This window comes from Mauremys reevesii, linkage group 2 (genome assembly GCF_016161935.1).
Source record: "Mauremys reevesii isolate NIE-2019 linkage group 2, ASM1616193v1, whole genome shotgun sequence".
In the NCBI taxonomy this organism is placed as follows: domain Eukaryota; kingdom Metazoa; phylum Chordata; order Testudines; family Geoemydidae; genus Mauremys; species Mauremys reevesii.
In genome coordinates this window covers 228157372-228181476 of record NC_052624.1, presented here as the reverse complement: position 1 = coordinate 228181476, position 24105 = coordinate 228157372, and the positions used below count along the sequence as shown (strand labels likewise).

General features: G+C 39.2%; 1 protein-coding gene across 2 annotated transcripts; it reads left to right on the top strand.

Annotated features, from left to right (window-relative positions):
• The first annotated feature begins 15 nt into the window (after positions 1-15).
• COPS5 (COP9 signalosome subunit 5) lies at positions 16-22383 on the top strand. Of its 2 annotated transcripts, none has more exons than XM_039522316.1 (8): positions 16-305; positions 690-924; positions 5759-5887; positions 7181-7246; positions 9343-9428; positions 13591-13702; positions 15498-15646; positions 18574-22383. In XM_039522316.1, exons 1-8 carry the CDS (start codon positions 208-210, stop codon positions 18656-18658), a joined length of 960 nt encoding a protein of 319 aa, XP_039378250.1. In that variant the 5' UTR covers positions 16-207; the 3' UTR covers positions 18659-22383. The 2 variants fall into 2 exon arrangements, with proteins under 2 accessions (XP_039378250.1, XP_039378249.1); XM_039522315.1 differs by having other exon boundaries at positions 26-359.
• The last annotated feature ends 1722 nt before the right edge of the window (positions 22384-24105 follow it).

Below are 24105 nucleotides of genomic sequence, written 5' to 3'. Positions count from 1 at the left end.
GCCGTGCGTGGTTCTCTGAGCGGAGCTCGGGCGGCACTTCCGAGGCTGGTCGCTAGAGGGCGCGCTAACCAGGATGTCTCAGGCTCTGCGGAATGTACCATTCCCGACCCTCCCCTCGGCTGCTCGAGGACATTCCGGGACTGGGCTCCGCCCGTTCTCCCGCGGCGCACTTGGTTTGCGCGGCGGGCCCGGTCGGGCGGTGGGGGGATGGCGGCGGCCGGGGCCTCCGGGAGCGGGATGGCGCAGAAGAGCTGGGAACTGGCCAACAACATGCAGGAGGCGCAGAGCATCGACGAGATTTACAAGTACGACCGCAAGCAGCAGCAGGAGATCCTGGCGGCCAAGCCCTGGACCAAGGAGTGAGAGCCGGGAGCGGGGCCGGGATACCCGGGCAAGGAGCGGGGCGGGCCTGGGACGCAAGGCCCCGGGAGGGAGTTCAGGGTAATGGGGGCGACGGCCCGGGGAGGCAGCGGGGCTGCAAGGGGGGATGGGTGGGGAGCAGGGAGGGCCATCGGGTCCGGGGTACTTTGGGTCATGAACCAAGGAGCGATTCCGGAGTGGGAGGGGGTTGAGATGGGGCTCTGTTATGATAAACCTCCTTCATCTGTATTTTGCATGTGTTTCCTGTGTCTGTTTAGATCAGATACTTGGCCTCTTCCTAGCATCTCTCCGGGTTTTTTTTCTTGCAGCAACCACTACTTCAGATACTGCAAGATCTCCGCCCTGGCCCTGCTGAAGATGGTCATGCATGCCCGGTCTGGGGGCAATCTGGAAGTGATGGGGCTGATGCTTGGGAAAGTGGATGGGGAAACCATGATTATCATGGACAGCTTTGCTTTACCGGTAGAAGGCACTGAAACTCGAGTCAATGCGCAGGCTGCTGCATATGAATATATGGCTGCATATATAGAAAATGCAAAACAGGTAAATAAAGAGAACTATGACTTTTTATTGGCGCTACAGTAACAACAAATCCTGTTGTAATTTACACTGGGTTTTGAGATAGTCTGTGTAGGTTTTTTATAAAGTTCCCATCACCAGGATATATATGCACAAGATCTGGACCAATAAAAAGTTGATCTCTTTTTTTTTTCTCATGTATGTTTAATATCTTTGTTTATCATATTTAAATATTGCCGTGTTCTTTCACCTTTGTAGATCGGAGTTTAAATTCAGAGTTAGGTCACCAATTAATTTAGTGTAATTTCCTTTACATTTGTGCTCATCACCTAGGAAATGTTTTTATGGGTGCAGTCGGTTGCTCAAGAATGGAATAGCAAAGGAGCTTATTCACAAATTTAACACAATTATTTGTGGCATAAAAATTAAAGTTAGTGTCAAGCATTAAATCTTTGTATTTCACAACTATCTTATCTGGTTGCTATATAGCATATACATAATAGGTATAGTGTTGTTTTATCTGCTTATTCTTTTTGAATAATTTTTTTGTTTTCCATCAAAAGAACCCCTAAAATTCATTTGGGAAGAAAAAATAAAAATAAAGGAGTATATAGTTGTCAATGCTGTTTACTAGTAATTGGACTTTATAAGCTATGAATGTTTGAGTCAAGAAGGATTAACAACTGTGAAATAGTTGTTTCTTCCCCCATGCAAAGTTCCCATGTTACATTCACATTTAAGCCCTGATCTTCCAGTAGGGTCACTGCAGACAGAATTGGAGCTTTAATCTCTGGTAGATCTGGAGAGCTTGTCCCAGGTTGGAGCTGCTCTTACATTCATCTACCACATCATATACTTATTTTATTGTAATCGTCTACTGAAAGCTTGATAGTCCTGTGGTGCAGAATGAGCATTAGATCCCATCCAGTTCTCCTGGTTTAATTAGTTTTAATAAGGCCCTGTCTATACTTAAAAAGTTTTACTGCATTAACTATATCTGATGTGATTGGGCAGATCGTTTCATTTGTGCAGAGTTCTCCTAAAGTTAGTGATGCAGCTCAGATTGCAGGATTAGGGAATTCTTATGGAATTCCTGCTATATTTACACTTATAGATTTCCATATAAATTGCAAATTGGGTTAGATCAGGGATCAGAAACCTGTCAGAAGTGGTGTGCTGAGTCTTCATTTATTCACTCTAATTTAAGGTTTTGCATGCCAGTAATACATTTTAATGCTTTTAGAAGGTCTCTTTTTATAAATCTATAATATAACTAAACTATTGTTGTATGTAAAGTAAATAAGGTTTTTAAAATGTTTAAGAAGCTTCATTTAAAATTAAATTAAAATGCAGAGCCCCCCGGACTGGTGGCCAGGACCCAGGCAGTGTGAGTGCCACTGAAAATCAGCTCGTGTGCCGCAGGTTGCCTACCCCTGGATTAGATTATAATATATGAGAAAAGAGCATGCACACTAGAGGTCATTTTTGTTATAAAAAATTACAATTTTTTTACAGCCACAGTTATATTTTTAGTAATTTGCTGTTTTGGTATGGCCAGTTCAAATACCATTAAAACAAAAAACCCAAATATAGAAACGATTGTTGAGTTGGCAGTAGGGTCCTTTGCCCTCCAACGGGCTGGATACCTCCTCCTCCCGCCCCCGCCTCCCCATTTCTCCTATCCCTGGGTAGTGGGCTTTCCCCTGGACACTAGAACCAGTCCCAGCTCAGACACCCCTGAAGGCCATGTGGGGGCTGTCACCACCCAGGCTACCCTCTCCCGGGGCACAAGGCCCTGTGGGAAGTACAAGCCCCACTCACTGGGCAGCCGCTGGAGGTGAATTCTTCCAGTCACACGGGAGCTGCTGCTGGTGTTTGTTAGGCCTAGCCCATGCCACCTGGTGAAGGTGGAATTGCACCTGTGGAGTGAGCGCCCCAGAGATCTCTGCCCCAATCCATGTGTGTGCCGGCCCTGCCTTTTTCATCCACCTCCTGTTGGGAAGGCCAGATTAACCATTTGTGGGCCCGGTGCCAAACATATCTGTGGGCCCCGTAGAGGCAATGGAGCATGGTGAGGGGGGAGTCGATCCCTGGATCGAACGACTGGCCAGGGGCATGGCCTGACGTGGGCGGCCCTGCTCTGCCCAGCCCAGTGCAAGGGCACTATTTACAAACTGGCAGTTGCCAGATGCACGGTGGCCCGCCCAGCCCTGTGCTGCCAGCATGCCCCTTCCCCTCAGGGGTGGGCCCATGCCACGCCACAGAGTCCCCCCACCCAACACTGGAACAGCCCTCCAATTCCCTATGGCCAGAGCCCCCCCAGACCCACTATACCCAGTCCCCACCCAACCCTGCCATAAATGCACAATGCCCTGCACAACACCATCCCTGGCCAGCAACCCCTGACTACAGCCCCACAACTTCCCAGCATCTCACACAGAACCCCCACTCCGTAGTGCCCCAACACACACAGATCTTCCCTGCCCCTGAATAGCCCCGCACCCCCAGGCTCTCCCCCCCCACGCTCTGCCTCTTGGCTGCATTCACCAGCCCTGCTGGGAGGCAATTGTCTGCTGTGCTGTGCTACCAGTGCAGGGAATTGCTCTGGCCCCTCAGGAGTGGTGCGATCAGCCAGGTTAGGGCCTGCCCCAGCCAGCCTCCCTCAGGCCCCACTTGCCTGGAGGGGTCCAGCCAAGCCCCCCACACTGCCCCCCACCCCCAACTGGCCGAGACTGGCCAGGCTTCTGCACCAGTACCAGGTGGCTCAGCTCCAGGGAGACAGGTGGGGTCCCACAGGTGGTGGGAAGCAGAGACTGCCCGGAGCTGGAGGTGCACTGGGGTCTGGCCAGAGGGCAGAGAGAAGCGAGCGGGTGGGGTTGGGGGTCAAGAGGAGTCCTCGGCCTCCAGGCCGAGAGGAGCAAGTGGGCGGGTGGGGGAAGCCAGCGATTTGGCGGGGTCTCAGGGCACAGTGCAAAGCAGAGCAGGCCGGGGGGGACCCTTCTGAGCATGGGCCCGGCTCCATGGCACCACTGTAAACCCAACACTGTTATTGGGTCATGACAGAGGGGCATCTGGGTTAAATTTGAGTGAGTGGCTTTCAGTATCACTCAAATTTGCAGCAACTATAACAGGTTGTGGTGTGTTTTAAAAGTTGTGGTTTCTCAACAAAATTGCGGAATGCTATTTTCTTACCGTCTTAAATATAACTTTATGGTTATTCAGACTGTTTTAGGTACCTCACTATCCCATTTTAAGCAGGTGATTTTGAGATTTCTTTTAATCTAGCTTGTTTTGTCAATATATGCATGTGTATCTGAAAAATATTAGTATTATGTATATTTATTGTTTGTTACAGTGATCTAGCTAATGTGAACATTACATTTTCATCTGAAAAATTTGTGCCAATTTGTTTATAATCTTACAGGTTACTTCTAATGGAGTGGGAAAGACATTTTTTCTGCAGTCTTTTTACTTTGTGCTGTTGAGCACTTTGATATGTAATCAGCTTCTTAATTTTGTTGATGGTCACTTTTGCTATTAGTCTCATGCACTACTATGATGACTTCATTTTCATTCACTGTTCAATGAGGAGCTCATGTGCATGCTCTTTCATAGGCCCTGGTTGAGGGATGTTTTCAGTACAGGTTGAACGTCTCTAATCCAGCACTCCTTCGTCTGGCAACATCTGTGGTCTGGCATAGGTGCCGACTCCATGAGTGCTCCGGGGCTGGAGAACCCACTGGGAAAAATTGGTGCGGAGCATTTACTGGCGTCAAGCTCCCCTTTCCCCCCCATGCCTCTCACACGCTGGTGGCCCCGGGCTTACCAACTCCTCCTCCTCCCTCCCAGAGCTTCTGGAGTGCTGTGAAAAGCTGATCCCGCAGCGTTCAGTCTCCAGGAGGATGGGGGAAGACCTGGGGCCAGCGGCCAGGACCCCGGGCGAGGGGCCAGCGGCCAGGACCCCGGGCGAGGGGCCAGCGGCCAGGACCCCGGGCGAGGGGCCATGCTGGGTGCAAAGCCTGTGGGTGCTGCAGCACCCCTGCACCTCTTCTTCCAGTGCCTATGGAGATCCGCTGGCACTCTGCATTTGCCTCCCATGGTTCGGCAAATTCTCTGGTTTGGAACTGGTAAGGTCTCGAGGGTGCTGGTCTAGAGAGGTTCAACCTGTAATATCTGAAAATAGTTTTGTTTTTTTAAATTAACTGATAGCAAGTTCACAGAGTCCCCTTATATCAGATGGAGACATTGACTTCTGTGTTCATTTAATAAGACCAAAAAGTATTACTCTCTCTTGGAAGAATGTAGTGATGTGTAAATGATCTGTTCTTCTATCTGTATCTGTTAAGCATGTAAACTGTAAAGCAAGTAAAAGATGCTTTTATTTTAAGCGAGATCCTGCTTCTGTTTAAAGTTGGTGGCTAAACATCCATTGATTACAATGGATGCAAATCAGACACTGTGTTCTGTCTTGTATTATTATTTTAGTGATTTGAGTTTCTTGTTACAAGGTCTATATTTGGCAGAACTGGTTGTCCTGTATAAATCCAAAAGCATGCACCTCTGATATTGTATGTTGGAAAAACCAATTGTTGGATGCCAGGAACTGAGTTGTTAGTATCAGTGTAGTTATAACTTTGTGCCATATGACTTCTAAAAACATTTTAACCAGAGAAGGTTTAGGTTATTTAATAAACATATGGGTTTGAAACTTGGCATAGTAGTGCATGTAGATACTTGCATTTTTTCTTCCCCATAATGTATCTGCAGTATGCTAAAAGCCCAAAAGAGGGCATCTGTCACTTTCTTTATATGCAGAGACCTTTAACTATATGTATTTCTTCCCCTTTCACTTCATTAGGTTGGTCGTCTAGAAAATGCAATTGGCTGGTACCACAGCCACCCTGGCTATGGTTGCTGGCTTTCAGGGATTGATGTCAGTACTCAGATGCTTAATCAGCAATTTCAGGAACCATTTGTGGCAGTGGTTGTAAGTATTAGAAGTTTATTAGTTAAGCATTCCATAGACTGACAGAATGGTGCAATAACTTAATATCTTTGTGTTGAGGTGAAAATATTTACTTGTAGTTTTTATCTATATATCTCTCTATATATACTGTTAAATAACCCTCTGATAGTATTATTTTTTATGGCGGGGTAGAATCCAGGCTTCAGATCAGTATATCTCCCTTGCCAAGCTTTCTGGGCTAAAGAGAAAGTCAAGACAATGGTATACAAACAAATTTGTTCACTGGGACTGGAGAGCTTTCATTCACTTCATCATTCCAGGTGTAGTCTGTTAAAATCTTTTCTCTAATCTTAGATTAGAAATCATGCTTGTTACTTCATCAAAGGATTGAATAGCCCACACAGCCTTCTGCCTTAGACCTAAAAACTCTAGTTCTGTGATTCTCTCAATCTTCTGTAGTAAGGGACACCGGGCAAAATTGCTCACAAAACTGTGGTATTCCTTATATAACATGCAGTCACTGACATGGCATCAGAGAGTTGTACAAAATTCTTTTTTTTATATATTCTGAGGAAATTCACTGGGCCCTCCAACCCCTGAGGACTGCAGGTCACAACAATTGAAATAAAAATGTAGCCGTTGGTTTAAACAACAACTTGCATAATCACTTGCTCTACTAAAGAGTGTAAACACCAACAAAAGAATAAAATTATTTAAGGAATAGTTGGCAATCTAACTAAAATTGTGGGATTAAATTAGAAAAGTATAGACCAAATATTAGAAAAAACTTCTGGACACTAAGATCTGTTATGTTGTGGCATAGTGTCCCAAGGAAATGTTGGAAGCCCCTTCAGTTTTACTAGTAAAATGAAACTGGCCAATGCACTAGTAAATAGATTGTAGAGAATAATTCTGCATTATCCTCCTGCCCTATCCCCAGAATAGATTAGATGATCTAATAGGTCTTTTCCATCCCTAATTTATTGCGGGGGTTAAAATTAAAAGCAATAAGTATCACCAATGTATTGACTGACAGATGGTAACATTTTTATCACACACTATAGTACAGGATTTGCTGTGATACTGACCATTCTGTTAATGTAGAGAAGTGAGATTAATAGGCAGCTGTTGATGTTCCACTTTCTTTTCATGAGTGCTCCTTATAAACTGATGTCAATTACAAAAGTACTGTGCTTTATTGCAGAACATAATGCAACTTTTCAAGTTACAGTGATTCAGTGTAATAACTATAAAGTTAAAATAGATCAATAAGCATGCCACCTGCATATATCAAAATAACCTATATTTTTACAGATTGATCCAACAAGAACGATATCTGCAGGAAAAGTAAATCTTGGAGCTTTTAGAACATATCCCAAGGTAAAAGTTAAGGTTAAAAAAAGTATATGGTTATTATCAAGGTTATTAAACTGTATATAACTAAATGCATGGATCCCATTTTTAAGAGTCACTGTTAAGACTGAAAAGCACATAATCTGACCTATTTTTCCTTTTTTATATTCTGTATCTTCCTTTTTCAGCAAAAGATGTAATTTTTTTCTAACCTACAATAAGTATTAAAATATCATCATATTATGTATGCCTCTTAGAAGAAAAATAACATTGGTAAATAATCTGATTCCTGTTTCAGGATTCCACTGCATTACTAACTGACATAAATAATAAATCTGGGTATTGTTGTACTTAAATAGTCTTCTTTATATGTTGTTTGTGTTTAGAGAGGTCAAATTATAGTCTTCTTTCCACAGAGTTTTATTCCCTGTTGTATTAAATATATTTTTAGATATTGGAGCTGCAACATAATTACAGCAGTTAAATATAGTTGTTCTACTTCTAAAGTTTCTGTGGCATAGATCTATAAGAATTTGGACTGTTATAGGGAAGAAGAAATAGTAAATCTATGACTTATTAGTTCAAAAATCAGCTTTTGGCTGCACATATTTTTAAACCTGGAATCTGTATTGCGATTGCTTTGAGAAAAGCAAGAGTCAAAATCTCATCCATGCATCCAGTGAAGTGGGTTTTAGCCCATGAAAGCTTATGCCCAAATACATTTATTAGTCTCTAAGGTGCCACAAGTACTCCTCATTCTTTTTACTTTTATTTTTGACAGTCTTTTCAAAGAAATGTTTACAGATTCACAGGATAAAACAAAAAATAAAATACCACATTTTGAAATGGAAATTTTAAGCTCCAAATAATAACATATCAAGCTTAAGATATTTATTTTAACTTGAAATTATGTAAAGCTGAAATCTAATTTTTTTTAAGTCTAGTTTTATTTTTATATCAGTGATATACAAATAAAAGTATAACTTAGTTGATATATAATCAAGTATAATTACACCTTCTTGAATTCCAGTTAAACCCCTAATCCTGCAAAGACTTACACACATTCTTATGCACTATGAGTAGTTCTATTGGCTTCAGTAGGATCACTCACGGTGCATGAAATTAAGCATGTCTTTGCAGGATTGGGGCCTACTTCTACAATGTGATTTGTTAGCATGGACCTTTATGCTCATGCAGAGTACAGGTGAAGTCAAAAGGACTCTGTTTGGACATGAGAATCTGGGCTAGTGGATCCTATTATAAGAAAATAAAAACATTATTGTCTTATGGAAGACTCCAATCTGGCATCACATTGTAATTGTAAAAATATGTGTGAAAAATTCCCCATTGCATTCATGCAGTAACTTTTTCTTACGAATGAACAGCAGATCTGCATAGACTATTTTTCTAAACAAAAGGAAATAAGTTCAGACAACAACAAATACTCATCTATGAACCAAAAAAATCTCATATAAATACTTTCAGTGCACTAAACAGGAAGAGGAAATGTAACTTAAACTTAAAAACCAAATCACAGTTAGAAGTTCATTATAGCAGAATGTTTTAAGAGGAGTAATGGAAATGATTCAGGTGGGTAGTATTTGCCAGTTCAGTGGTTGTGAAGGCTGCTGTTGACTAAATTGGAGACTGAAGTTCTGGGACAGGTACAAGATGGGCAATAGTGCAGGGTTCATCTCACTACTGTGCTAGTGTTTGTCAATTCTGTTCTGGCGCAATCATTTCTAGGGATGAAGAGAGTAGTCTGGCCTCCATGCCCCTTCCATCATTGCCCTAAGAGAAAACGATATGGCCACTTATGGTGGGGATATCTGCCCAATGAGAACCGGTCTGAGACCAGCAACTTACTTCCTACACATTTCTGCACATCCATCAAATAGTAATGACTATTAACCCAGGCCAGATGAACCAGGGATCAAGAGAGAAGATTCCAGAATCCATAAGTCTGCTGGGCCATCTGTTTTCCCTATGGAAGTTGTTGTCTTTATTGGGAACTTGAATAGCATTTGCAAGCAGCCTTAAAATGACATATTTCTTTTGCATGAAGAAATGTATCTATTACTTTTTCACTTACTGTCGTGGTTGCTATTTGTTTAACTTTTCAGGGCTTTAAGCCTCCAGATGAAGGTCCATCAGAATACCAGACTATTCCACTTAATAAAATAGAAGACTTTGGTGTACACTGTAAACAGTAAGTAACTCATGAATTAGTATCTGAATCATAAGTAGAAGGTCTCAATCTTTCTCCACCTTCAACCATGGCCCTAAATGCCGTGGTTTCTTGCAGTGACCCAAATACTACAAGCCTTTGTTTTCTTCGGCTGCTAGCTTTATGGAGAGGTGTTGCTAGCTGTCATTCAGCAGGGAGATGATTTGGGGAACACTGCTTCAGGGAGCCAGATGAACGCTGTGAGCAGCTGGGTCAATGCAGCTAGCATCTTGCCATCCTCAAGCATTGCTTCTCTGGAGCAGAGTGTAGTAGGGGTGGAAAGAGGAGCTGCTGCAAGGAGAATGGGCTGATAGCATCAAAAGAGGCAGGAAAAATTGCTGCTTCTCCTCTCCTGTTAGTTTGCTTTCTTTTAGTCCTAGAGGACATTTGGTTTCAGCAATTTTTGCTCCATACCTGTCCTCACGACCCAATTGAAGTTTGCAACCCCAGTTTGAGAGCTCTTGAACTCAGAATCAGTGTTCAAAATAATTATCAAATTCATATTATTGTCAGTTTATCATGTCTGATGTAAAGTATTACTTAACACCCATTCACTTGGGAGAGCAAATTATCTCTTTGGAACATTTGGTACTTATGCATACAACTCTCACTAGAATTAATGAGTTACATGCTGAATGATTCATATGTTGATGAAGGACTGGATTCCAAAGGGATAGGTAGTTAAAACTCTGGAGAGATGTGGAAAATTGCATTATTGGCAATATATATAGTCTTTCAAGTCTTTCCTGTCATATTAACCAAAAAAAGAGAACACTTTTCCCTTTTCCAAACTAACAACTTGAAGGCTATGCACTTAAAAAAATAAAGCTCTATAAAAATCTCAGCTGGTAACTGTTGTTAATTATTTGCATTACCATCAAAGTAAAAATCCCTGGCAAACACTTAACTGCTAGTCATTCTGACTATTCATTATAAAGCAAACCTTCTAGATGAAGTGTGATTGTTTGTGCATTTCTGTTGCATTAGATTTTTTCTTTAAATTTACCATTACCATTTTTAATCTGTTTGCAGATAAATGGAATTTTTCAATTTTATGAAAAATGTAATAATTACCATAATAGTCTCCCTCTCAGATAGCTAGTTAGTATCTGTTCTAAGTCATTATCTTTCTTGAAGTTACATGGAAAGATTTACGGAAGAAGACTTTCAATCTTCCCCAGTGGAGGATAGCCATGAAAAAAAGAGGAGGGGTTGAAATTGCTGACACTGTGCTTTAGCCTGTTGGGTGAGGAGTTGCTAACACTGTGGTGTCTCTGATGTTCCTTCTCCTGCAATGTGAATGAATTATTTGTACCACAGAAGATTAGAATAGTTGTTTCCACCCATTAGTATTTGCACCAGGGTTTGTAATTCTGGTTTTAGTGACATTTTCTCTAGGCTTCTCTTTCGTACCTTAATGATGAGCTTCTGTGTTTGGGTCCTGGTATGCTGGCAATGCCAGTGGGCACTGGGTAGAAAAGCAATGCTGCTGCTTTATAATCTTATACACATGTCCAATCCCCACCACCACCACCACCAACTCCTGCCCCGGGGAGTGACTGCATTCCAACACTTCTCAGCCATGAATCTATACATCAGTCCCTGTGGGTGCACTTTTACCTCATCTTTGGCTGCTATTCTATTACAGAACTTAGTTGAGAGGTTGTCTTTGAGGAAATGCTAAATAGGTTTTTTGTGTTATACCAAATGCCATATCTCTTAATTAAAGTGTCAATTCCTAATGATAAGCACCCCAATTAATGTTGAAAAAGCATTTAGCTGGTAAATTTACAAATGTGAAACTTTTGCAAATGTTTCTACTTTTGCCATTTAATTTTTTAAAAGGAATTATATTTGGCATGTTAATTTACATTTTAAAATTGTGTTCAATTGTATATTTGTAGATATATGACCTAACACACACACACACACATGCTCTTCTGTGGTATTTTAAATTGGGCATCATTTTCCTTTATTTTTACTAGTTTATTCGCCAATTTATTTGTCAAATGATTATAGCACAGGCCTGGGAATTGGGAGATCAGGGATCTAATTTTGATTCTGCCACAGATTTCCTTGGGAAATTCACCTTTGTAACTAATTTTTCTCTAAAGTGAGGATCTTTCTCTGCATCACAACAGTATGAAGTTTAATTAATCAATTTTTGTAAAAGACTCAATTATTATTATTTTGGCTTTCTAGCTCGTTTATGTGGTTGAATTGGTCAGCATTAGAAGATTTCACTTATAAGTGCATTTTTCCTAATATGGTTGAGTTTTACCAAACAGTTCTCCCAAGAGCAGGGTTAATATATCATTGCTAATGGATTAGTGGATGTGTGCCATTTAAATAATTTAATTTAAATTATTAAAAAATAACTATGTGCAGTGACAAGGAAAGACAGGCAATAATTTTTTTTTAAATAATGATGTTTTAGTTATTTTAATTGGATAACGTGTAAGTGGTAGTTATAGCTGCATCAAAATAAAACCATGTAAATGCTGTAGTAGCCACACAAGAACAGGAAGCCCAGCAATCGTTTAACTTAACTTCTCTGATACCCAAAAAAATTGTACCTCATGTTCCAACTCCCAGTATGACCCTTTAGTACATTGATAGAAATGTTCTTGCATAGCTTAAAGTGAAGATTACCTTATGGGCGTGTCAGGTTCTCCTTTTATTAAATCTTACATGAAATTTCTTTTTTCAGGAGCATCACATCCTCCAACAGCCTTCTGAGAATTGCTTGTAACAGATGTTTGAAAAATTGTAACAAAACTTAAAAACAAATGTACAGATCTCTTTTCTCCCCTGGTCCTATTGCAGCCTTTTTGTTCCTTTACAAATCTGATTTCTCTTCCTCTTCCTGCAGGCCTCAATCCATTTTGCAAGCACTTCAGAATGAGTACATCAAAAGAGATAATCTATAGAAGGCATGAGCTAGGGAGGGCAGGAGGGTTCCTTTTGATTTACACCTTTAAGATGAATTCCCACTAATAGGAAAGGGGATATGTTCTTCAATTGGCAAGGCTTTCTATATACATCTGTATTTATAAAAAAGCTTAATGGAAGAAATAAGTATTTTTTAAAAATACAGAACCTTATATTTTTTACTTTCAGTATAATGAATATCTGAGCAGCAGAGAAGGTTGCAACATGTACTGCTGCCTTGTAAGATGCAATAGGAATCATGTATTTAAAACAAAACAGGATAGCTTATCTTCCTTATTCCTTGGTTATGAATTCTGTAATATTAGGAAAATCTGTCTTCTTAACACATAAGATACATAACAAGGGATAAATAGGCTCTTTGTTAAGCTTACCACTATCTAACATTACCACTTATCACATTCCACTAGATCAGCAGTATTTCAGTTTACTTTTATATATAAATTATACTAATATTATGATAGCACCCAAAGGTCCCAAGCAGGATCAGGGCCTCTTTGTAATATGCATTATACAAACACTATTAAAAGGACTGTAGCTGACCCCAAAGATGATGTGTTACAACAGAACCTAAGCAGATGAAGAAAACAGCATTTGGCTAGTTATAACTATTAAAACTGCATACATTGACACAGGAGGGAAATCCCTCTTCAGATAAACTGTAGCAATGACGGAGCCAAGTCAGTCAGTCTGTTCCCGTGGAGCGCCCCCAACGGGGCTGTCCACGTTTATTTATTATAAGTGGTTACATAAATTATGCTATTGTACGCATGTACAAACTCAAGCCAACGTCTCGCTCCCTTTCCTGGTTGGTGCTTTATGCACTGTGTACTTTAGAGATATACACTCGGTTAGCGCTTAATCTATGTGTCTCCTGACCGGAAGTGTGTGGGGTGGTGGGAACCACTTCAGCCGCTCTAAATCCGGGGGCGGCATTCCTACCCCCTTAGCGCTTAGGAAGTGTAACATTCCTACAGAAACATTCTTAGAAGATGGTGTAGATCTTAATGTGTGTTACTGTTGGACCCTAAAACATTGTATAATTTGCCACATCGGTGTTCTATTAGTCTTTGCATTTTTGAGAAATGCATTTACTTTCTATTTATCCTTTTCAGATGCCTATGACCTTGAGGATTTGATTGTAAAATCTTTGGTAGCTAACTTTGAAAAATTTGCTTTGTTTTTTTTTAAATAGGTATTATGCTTTAGAGGTCTCCTACTTCAAATCATCTTTGGATCGTAAATTGCTTGAACTATTGTGGAACAAATATTGGGTGAACACACTCAGTTCTTCTAGTTTGCTTACTGTAAGTAGAATAGCATATCCTTTAAGAGTGCAGGTACCTCTGACTCCTTGGTACTAGAAACAAGGATCTCTGCTGCAAATTGCTTAATGGGACACTGTTGAGTAATTTTGACTCCAGATTTAGATTCTGTGCATCAGGTTTTACAAAACCAAATAATAGAGGAAAGTTTTCATGAATATAAATAAAACCTTTCTGTAAACATTTTTCTGGTTTTACTGTCTGATAACCAGAAAGTGAAGCTAACTAGTTTATTCTCATTGTTTAAGATGAGTTTCAGTTAAATCTAATTTTTAAACCCTCATAACATTTAGTATTCCCTTACTAAATGTACCCTCAACATTTAGTATCCCCTTACAGTAGTAATTAGTATCCATTAGTATCCATTAAAGGTTACCAGATATATAGGCTAGATATTATTGGTGGTGTTACTAATTTTATTATAACAACTCTTTTTAAACCATAATTAGTATCTTTAGAAAGGGACTTTTTTTGTTGTAACCATGTGCCTCAAGTAGGAATTGTGACTTGACCACTAGATAACTACCGTCCATTGCATTCATTGTATTTCTGTTATACTTGTTTACTTTGGATTAAAATCTCATTTACTTTCTTCAATAAAAATCCAACACATAGTGATTATTTTAGTCACAGGGGTAGAATGCACACAGTCTTTAATATGTGTTTTTACTTTGTAAAGCAACTCTGTAAAATGATACTGTGAGGCTCCCTATTCTCTTGATTATTCCAAACCAAATTTGCTGCATTTGCAAATAAAAATATTTTTCTTTCCTAACTTCCAATCCTGCAAACTTGAATAGGGATTTGAAAGTCAAACTTTGCTTTTTTCAGCTTGCACTTCATGCCTAGTAAAAGATTCTGCCCACAGTAATACCTGTGCAAGTCTGTTGTATTCAGTTGGATTGCATAGTTTGTAAATTAGAGCAGAATAATATCCATTATTCTCAGTGAGGTTGCATAAATTGAACAGAGAGCACTGCTAATATGGCTTTGGTTGAATACTTTAACCTGGGAAAACTGACGGGTTTCAGAGTAGCAGCCGTGTTAGTCTGTATCCGCAAAAAGAACAGGAGTACTTGTGGCACCTTAGAGACTAACAAATTTATTTCAGCATAAGCTTTCGTGAGCTACAGCCCACTTCTTCAGATGTATAGAATGGAACACACAGACAGGAGATATTTATACATACAGAGAACATGAAAAGGTGAAAGTATGCATACCAACAGGAAGAGTCCAATCAATTGAGACGAGCTATCGTCAGCAGGAGAAATAAAACCTTTGAAGTGATAACTGAGATGACCCATGGAAGGTGTGAGGAGAACTTAACATAGGGAAATAGAATCAATTAGTGTAATGACCCAACCATTCCCAGTCTCTGTTTAAACCTAAGTTAATTGTATCTAATTTGCATATTAATTCGAGTTCCGCAGTCTCTCTTTGGAGTCTGTTTTTGAAGTTTTTTTGTTGCAAAGAGAGACTGCGGAACTCGAATTAATATGCAAATTAGATGCATCTTCTGCAGCCATCATTGACTCTAAATTCAGTTGTGCAGCTTGCTGTGAATTTGGAGATACTCCATATCCCACCATCTGTGGTGCTCCGAGATATAGATCAGTGTATAATCTGTTGAGCTCCAGCTGGTCTGCCAAGCTAAGTCCAGCACTACTTAGACTTAAAGGTATTTTGTGAGGTTGCTTACTTGTGTATTTTGTGCATAAATACCAACATGACTTACAGCTCTATCTATAATACATTTAATGGTATTTTATTCCAACAGAATGCTGACTACACAACTGGCCAAGTCTTTGATTTGTCTGAAAAGTTAGAACAGTCAGAAGCCCAGCTGGGCCGAGGGAGTTTCATGTTGGGTTTAGAGACACATGACAGAAAATCAGAAGACAAACTTGCTAAAGCAACAAGGGACAGGTGAGATAATACATGTCTGGATTCTCTTTTATAAGAAATGCTATTGTGTTTTAAACCCTAAGTTCACATACTTTAAACTATGACCTGTAGGGAATTATTCTCCAGTTCCTAAGAATTTTGGAGGAGTCAGTAAAAAATACACTGCTCTAATTTAGAAATTAAAATGTAGAAATACCTCTTATTTCCATCACAAGGATAATTACAATTTTTGTATTTACTACAGTGAGTAAACTATTTATTAACTGAAGCCATGAAGAAATCCCTTTGGGTTTATTATGTATTGTAAATCTTTTGTGTCTTCTGAAGCATCCAGACAAGATGCTAGGGACCTTTGACCTGCTTTCAGCATAGCATTTCTTTGGTGGGCATCATAAAAATGACATTTCAACCTTCTATGTTGGCTCCACTAAAGTTGTTAACCAATTCTGTATTTCTAGTTGATCTGTTTTTAATCAAAAATATCTGTTAAAGTCCATCCAAAATATAGGAAATTTGTCAAATGCAAAAGGCTAGCATAGGTTGAGCATTTCATTTCTTATTTTTGCAAGTGGGTTCCAACAATGGGAAAGAGGAGAGAAATACAAGTAATCAATATATACATTAAAGACTTTTACCATCTCTATACAGCATTTTACAGTTCTGTCTAATCCATGTGGTTAGTCTTTTAAAAAACGGAGGACTTGCCTTTTCCCATCTTTTGCATAAAACACTTCCTTCCACAAATGACTGTGCTGCACCTGAAATGGGCGTGGCAGGGTGGGGGTTGACATTGTCATGGCTTGCTGGAAGAGGGGTAGCAGTGCTTTATGGATAGGAGGAGGAAGGAGGTCAGAAGCTGCTGCAAAAAGGGCAGGTGGGGGTCAGTGTGGGTGACGCTGATTCATCTGGGAACATAAGTGCAGACGGTTTTTAAAAAGGCAGGTTAGAAGACCTTCCTCCACACAGCAAGCAAGGCAGCACCCACTCTCCCTCCCCTCAAGGTGACAAATATCATATTGGTTAGCACCTGCTGTGGGTATTGTGCTAGTTGCTCCTTTTTAGGGAGGCTGGGAAGGAATTTTTCCTTCACAACCATATTGGCTTATTATGGTGAAGAGGAAAGGGGGTTAGGCTGTATATCACAACTCATTTTGGTAAGTGTGGGGCAGATGTCCAGTGCAGGTGCTCCATGGGGAAGACATCCAGTAGCCAGATAGATGGCCTGGTAAAGAACGTAAAAAGGAGGTGCTTGTTAAAGGAACGGAATGGGGAAGGGCTCCTATGATTGGTTAAAGTATTACCCAACCTCCTTTTCGGGCTGTGAAGCTCTTTGGCGATCACCTGTTGCTTTTTCGTTAACTTTCATCAGTCGCCAAATCAGTTTTTTTTACCACTTCATTTAATCTCCAATATGGTTACATATAAAGTATATCTATGGCACTATATAACTGTTGAACAGTGATGCTTTACAAACTATGAAATGTCATCCTGTGTTGTGTAGTAAGAAAGAAGCATTTCAAGTAATTTACTCCAAATAAGTGTTCCTAGAACTCATCATTGTCCAGCTATGCTGGAAGAAGGACAGGAGGCACTGGATGTGCTTTAATTGGAATACAACTTTATTCTTAACAGTCTGGGAGTACCTGGCAGATAAAAGTGTACAGTTCAGGTAATTCCATGATCATTTTCATATACATCTGGGGGCTTCCGTCAGCCCTCCCTTTTCCATCCTTCCCCCCCCCCACACACACACACACTCGAATGAGGGTTGTGGGGGCTAAAAAGGCAGGGGGTTGGCTCCCAGCCGTGCCAGTCACAGGAGCCCCTCATTTCTGCTCCTTTAACTAATACCTCTTTTAAAACTTTCACAAATCCATTTTATCTGACCACTATATCCATTCCCTACACAATACCTGCACTGGACATCCACCCCATATTTACATGAGTTCTGACATCGTAGCCTAACTTCTGTTTCATGTTTTCCCCGAATAAGGCGCCCTCCCCCTCCATGCCAACCTGCTGTGGGGAAGGCAGGAAAAAACAACACTTTGGCTAATCTGGTCCATGGACCTATAGAGTATCCCCTCTCTTCCGGTCACCTAGTGGGAAAGGATGGGTCAGTGTCCCCATGCTAACCTGCTCTAAAGTTGCTGTAAAAATCACACCATGCCTCTCAAATTTCTTCCTCCAGCAAGCGTGATGGCTGCCCCACCACTTATTGTACGGTGTGGTCATTATAGGTTCTGGCATAGTTATTGTCCTTTCATATATTCATAGCATTTTTTATTAACAAGCTTAAAAAGCTATTAGAATCTAGAGTGAATAAGTTCTTGTGGGTCACAAAAAAGAACACTTAACTTTCTCAGTCCACTATGTCACTTCAGTGGCATGGCTTCAGTGAAGTACTGTGGTTTCTTTCCTTTCTAATTTTACCGGGATTTGAACTGATCAAATATAGACTATAACTCTTTTAGAAGTGAATGAGGGTTTGGTTTTATTATGCTATTATTTGTTGTTTTGTTATGCTAAAACCATCAGCAGAACATACTTAATTTCACACATACACTTGCTAAAAAAAGTATTGGAACTGATTTTCTATTACATGAGTTCAAGGTTTTATATTTCTTTTACTATAGTTAAATTAAAACCAAAAATAATGGATTGAATTCGGTTTCTTGTATTTTAGGTTAATGTCCTAAACTGTTGGACAAAAAGTACTGTCTGAAATTGGTTCTTGACATATAAAGAGCTTGTCAGTTTACCCTTTTAGATAACAAATAGCTTTTGGCAACAGCAACTAAATTTCTGTGTGACTTTTCATATCTGGACAGTTGTGTGTGAAGATTCATGGGGTTATGGGCACCCCGAACTCCTGAGACAGCTGAATAACTTATAATACAGTGACAGTTCGGTGTTCAGCCAATGTTGAATTTACGCTTGTTTTTCAGTTGCAAGACCACCATAGAAGCTATACATGGATTGATGTCTCAGGTTATTAAGGATAAACTGTTTAATCAAATTAATATTGCTTGAAGCGCATCGCCAGCTGATACACATCTCCAAGGCTGAAAAAGTCATGGTTATTTCTTTCTTTTGGACATGTTCAGTTTTGGAATTAAAGTAAGAATGGATAATTCAGCTAATTTGTAGTACTTTAAATGATTTTTCCCACTTTTGTGCCCAGTTCTTTAAAACGAATAGTTCTGAAATTTATTGTAAACTTTGTTCTCTATCATAAAACACAACCAATTTGGATAATTGTTTCACAAGAAAAGTAAATGTGACTGTTACTAGATGCTGCTCTTTAGTATTTATATCTGTTATCAATCTGCAATAAAAAAAAATAAAAATGAGGAAGTGATTTTTTTGTAAACACTTATTTCTAGCTTTTAATTATTTTCTGCTGTTTCCCCAGAATAATTCTTCTAATTCATCTAGTTTAGAGAGACAATAAAGCTTATTTAAGAAATTCCATTTTTGTTAAGAACATAATTTTAATATGCTTTCCCAACTCTTCTTTTAATTTTAAAACCTTGAATCCCTTTAGGTTAGTTTTTTAAACAAAGTTCTGATTGAAACATTAATAGCTTATTTTTGCAGATTGACTCCGTGGGGGTCTATTCTCATTCATGTATTGTAAGAATATCTTGCAGCCATGCAGTGGAATTTATTTGCTAATACCCTACTGTCTTTCATAGAAAAAAGAGTGGCAAATGAATGGAAGCCAGGGCAGTGATAGAATTATTAGTACACAATGCCTTAATGTCATCCAGATATGATTAGAGAATAGAAAATAAAATTAATTTAGTTATTCTTTACATACAACTCAGCAGTTATGAAAGCCCAATAATTCAATGTTTGAAAGCCGTGATGTAACTCTATTATATGTGTATAATACAGGGTCATTAACCTCCTTATGAACAAGAAGATTGTGGCAAACAAAATGTGTATGCTAAAACTAAAATAAACATCCAGAGAAAGATGTGCAGTTGAAATATTAGTCTTCTGTGAAGTTTTTCTTTTTTTTATTCAAAAGTTTTAAGTCTTAATAAATTATCATGCTTGAGCTGATCTCCATGCAATTTCTCTCATGCTGTACTTAGTGCACTGACTATTAAAGTACTTAACTGAAAATAAGTGGATTTGATTTTAAAAAAAAAAAAGGAAAAGCAGAAGCTTCTTGCAAATGCACAAAACCTCTATTTTTGCTGAGTGCATAATTTGCATTTATAGTGAGGGGACACCATTAGCAAACAAAGCTTTTGCAAGAGGGCTGAATGTGTGTTTTTAATTTACGTTTTAATGTGTTGCCTTTTTAAATTTTGTTTTTTAACTTTTTAAGAATTCCAAACAGTAATTGAAAATGTAAGACATAGCTGAGTAGTCAACAAATTTGCAGTTAAGCCATCTAGTTATACATAAGTTTATGTAACCATATAATATTACCATTATCCTTTTTCAGCCCTCCCTCTGTTGCTTGTCACATACACTTGTTGCATGACGGGGAAAAAAGATGAAAAATTAATGTCTTGAAAAATCAATTTAATCTAATCTAGGACTATAAACACTAAAATGCATCAATCATAATTGTATGCTTATAATGTGGTGTCACTACAGGGCTAAATTAAGTTTGTTTGGGTGCCTTTATGCTGTATTTCCATACTTTAAGATGTTTAGGTTTCTTTTAAGTTTATTCTTAATCCTGAATTTTCTGTGCTTACAGTGTTTATTTTGGGGATAATTTACAATATGCTTCATGTAACATGCTGTAAAGCTTTATACCTTACATAATTGATACGTACTCTCAATCTTAACTATGCCCTGATGTCAGTCTTTTGTCTGGGAATTTTTAATAGCTATCATTTGTGTAATGCTTTCCATCCAAATGGATTCCTGTGTACTTTAAGCAGAAATAAAAGTTATAAAATGGAATTATGTCACTCGTGAGGAAAATACAGGCACCTCTAAAGTTAAAATGAAGCAAATATTTAAGAGCAAAATTTTAAGAAAGGAAATTAATTAGAACTTCAGGGGTAGCTGAGGCAGAATGTAATTACTTGACTTAAAATTTAGTGAGGGCACCAGCATAAATTCTTCTCCATAGGAAAAAATGCCATGGGATCTTTAATGATCACAAGATGGTCAGTCATCAGTGTCTTCGTGGCCTTCCCCTGTGACCTAACACTGGCAACTGTAGGTTGTGCAGGAGCAGACACAGTGCTCAGAGCTGCACAGTATGTAGTCCCTTTTAGAAAACTTAAAAAAAAAATACAGCAACTGTATTGGGATACTGGGTAAAGTAATTTTTTCCCCAGTGTTTCCCATACGAGAGCTCACAAAACTCTACATTCTAGCATGCAACCTTTATCACACAGAAAGAATACAATATAAGAATACTAAGCACAGAACATTAGAAAATGGGTTTTTCTTTAGCCGTATACTAAATATCTCTTTGGAAACACAACTCAAGTCATCAGTGAGAATTTGCTTTGTAAGTGCTGATCTCAAGTTTTGTGACAGCACAAATATCTATGTAAAATGTTAGTATAATATAGCCTTTTCAGAAATCCTCTGTATTTTAGCATGTGTACAAGATATAGTAGTTTTAATAGTTACTTTTTAAAACCCTGGTTTCATAGATTTAAACTGCCTGTTTAAAATGGCAATGAACTGAAGCTTCACTTGCATATTATCAGGCCAAATAGTTATTGCATATAATACTCAGACTTTTAGATGTTTTAGCTAAATCATAGCAATTTTTTATTAATCTAAATTTGACAAAAATATACAGATCTAAGCTACTATTCATTTATATAATTTGTTTAATCATTTACTGAGCACACACTTTGCCTGTGTCCCATGCCAGGCTCTTGGCACTGTTCAGGAAATGAAATAGTAACTTGCTAATATTTTGGTGAGGCATTCATACTCCTATTGCTATTCCTGACTTGGCTTTCACTGAGGCCACAGTGCGGTTTCTTTCCCTCCAAGCTGCCCAACAGTAACAAGTTGCTAGCTATATTACATAAACACATTTATGGGCATAGTCCGGAACATAGAGAATCATAAAATGTATGGTAAACAATATACACACAACTGGCCAACTGCTACAAAAAATTTAGGGAGCTAGTCTCTAACCTAATTAAGTAGAATAGTGGTTGAAATGTGAAAACCTTGACAGCTACATGTTATCTTTCTTTGGTATAGAAATGTGTGATCTTGATCCTGCACACTTCTGTTTGACATATCACTTATTTACAAATTAATAGATTACACAATTCAATCCCTGGTATCATGCATGGAGTTTAATTTTTACTGCACAGTGCAGTATTTCAGGGCCTGTATTTCTGTTGCACAACCACATTTCATTTGATAGCAGGTAACTATTTTTATTTTTAGAAAACAAATTGCATGTAAAAAATACAAACAATTCAAACAAGCACAGTAGTTTCCTCCATTAGTGTTACAAACAGAGGTGTTAGATGAACTTACCAACTTTTATGTTGAGAATTGCATTTGAAATCCCAATTCTTTCTGAAGTCATCAACATTTCTCCTCTATCTCAATATATGCTCAGATATTTCCAACCTGTGAGTACTGTATTTTACTGCGTTGTATTAATTTTAGTATGTAGAAGCTCCATGGCACAGGAGAAAAGTGTATTTTTAAATCTAACCATTAGAGACTAGCCAGAATTATAGATAGGATGCTAACCTCCTTTACTGTACATGCCCTTATTAAAGAAAGATCTTAAACTACCTTTCAGTCTTGTTCTCTGATTACTGAACTATTCAAGGATGCACTGGTGCCCCACCAGAACTACTACTGCTGCTTTGCAGTTCTCTGTTTAAATGCACACTAAATTCTGGCAATGGAGCAACTACCCCTACATCAGTAGTTCTGAATCTGCTGCCTGCAGGCCAATTTCAGCCCAGTCAGCACAGAGCTGCGGCCCATGTGACATCCTCAGGGGCATACAGGTAGTATTGGATGCGGCCCACAATGGTAAATAGGTTGAGAACCACTGCTCTAAATGAATCCTTTTGTCTGAAAGATGGAAATGTGCCTCTGTGAATAGCACATTGAACTGGGATGAAGGTGCATTTTGATTATATTTTCTCATTTGGATAGTGCCAAAGTGGTAGAATTGCCTCTGCTTTTACTCACCTGATTATTTGTCTACAGTAGAACCTCAGAGTTTGAACACCTCGGGAAAGGATGTTTGTTCGTAACTCTGAAATGTTCATAACCTTGAACAAAATGTTATGGCTGTTCTTTCAAAAGTTTACAACTGAACATTGACTTAATATAGCTTTGAAACTTCTCTATGTAGTAGAAAAATGCTGCTTTTTTAACCATCTTAATTTAAATGAAACAAGCACAGAAAGTTTCCTTACAGTGTCAATTTTTTTTAACATTCCCTTTATTTTTTTAGTAGTTTACTGTACTGTATTTGCTTTTTTTTTTTTTTTGCTCTGCCTTTAGCACACGGATAAGCTGGACTGCAGCTGTGTGCTAACTGGGCTGTGTGTGGCCCAAGGTTGAGAACCACTGTTTTAACTGTTCACTAACTTTTCTGAGGTTTTATACTTGAATTACTAATTTTTAAAAGCAGCAAAGAGTCCTGTGGCACCTTATAGACTAACAGACGTATTGGAGCATGAGCTTTCGTGGGTGAATACCCACTTCGTCGGATGCATCCAACAAAGTGGATATTCACCCAGGAAAGCTCATGGTCCAATACGTTTGTTAGTCTATAAAGCGTCACAGGACTCTTTGCTGCTTTTACAGATCCAGACTAACACGACTACCCCTCTGATAATTTTTAAGACTACTTTTTACCCAACTACATTAAGACTATATTATAATACATTGTGACATGTTTCAACAATATGCTGTAACACAAAATATTGTGCAGTCCATTTTGAAATTCTAGCTAAGAGATTGTTGATTTAGAAATAGGGCACTACCAAATTCACGATCCATTTTGGTCAATTTCACAGTCATGGGATTTTAAAAATTAAATCTGAAATTTCATGGTATTGTAATTATAGGGGTCCTGACCCAAAAAGGAGTTGGAGGGGGTATGCAAGGTTATTCTAGGGGAGGTTGCGGTACTGCTACTCTTCTGTGCTGCTGCTGGCGTAAGCACTGCCTTCAGAGCTGGGCAGCTGGAGAGCAGTGGCTGCTAGCCAGGAGCCTAGCTCTGAAGGCAGAGCCACCGCCAGCAGCAGCAGCACGGAAGTAAGGATAGCATGGTATGGTATTGCCACCCTTACTTCTGCACTACTGCTGGTAGGGCGCTGATTTCAGACTTAGGCGGCCGGCCAACAGCCACCGCTCTCCGGCCACCCAGCTCTGAAGGCAGCACAGAAGTAAGGGTGGCAATACCATGACCCTCCTAAAATAATCTTGTGATCCCCCTGCAACTTCCTTTTGGGTCAGGACCCCCAATTTGAGAAACGCTGGTTTCCCCCGTA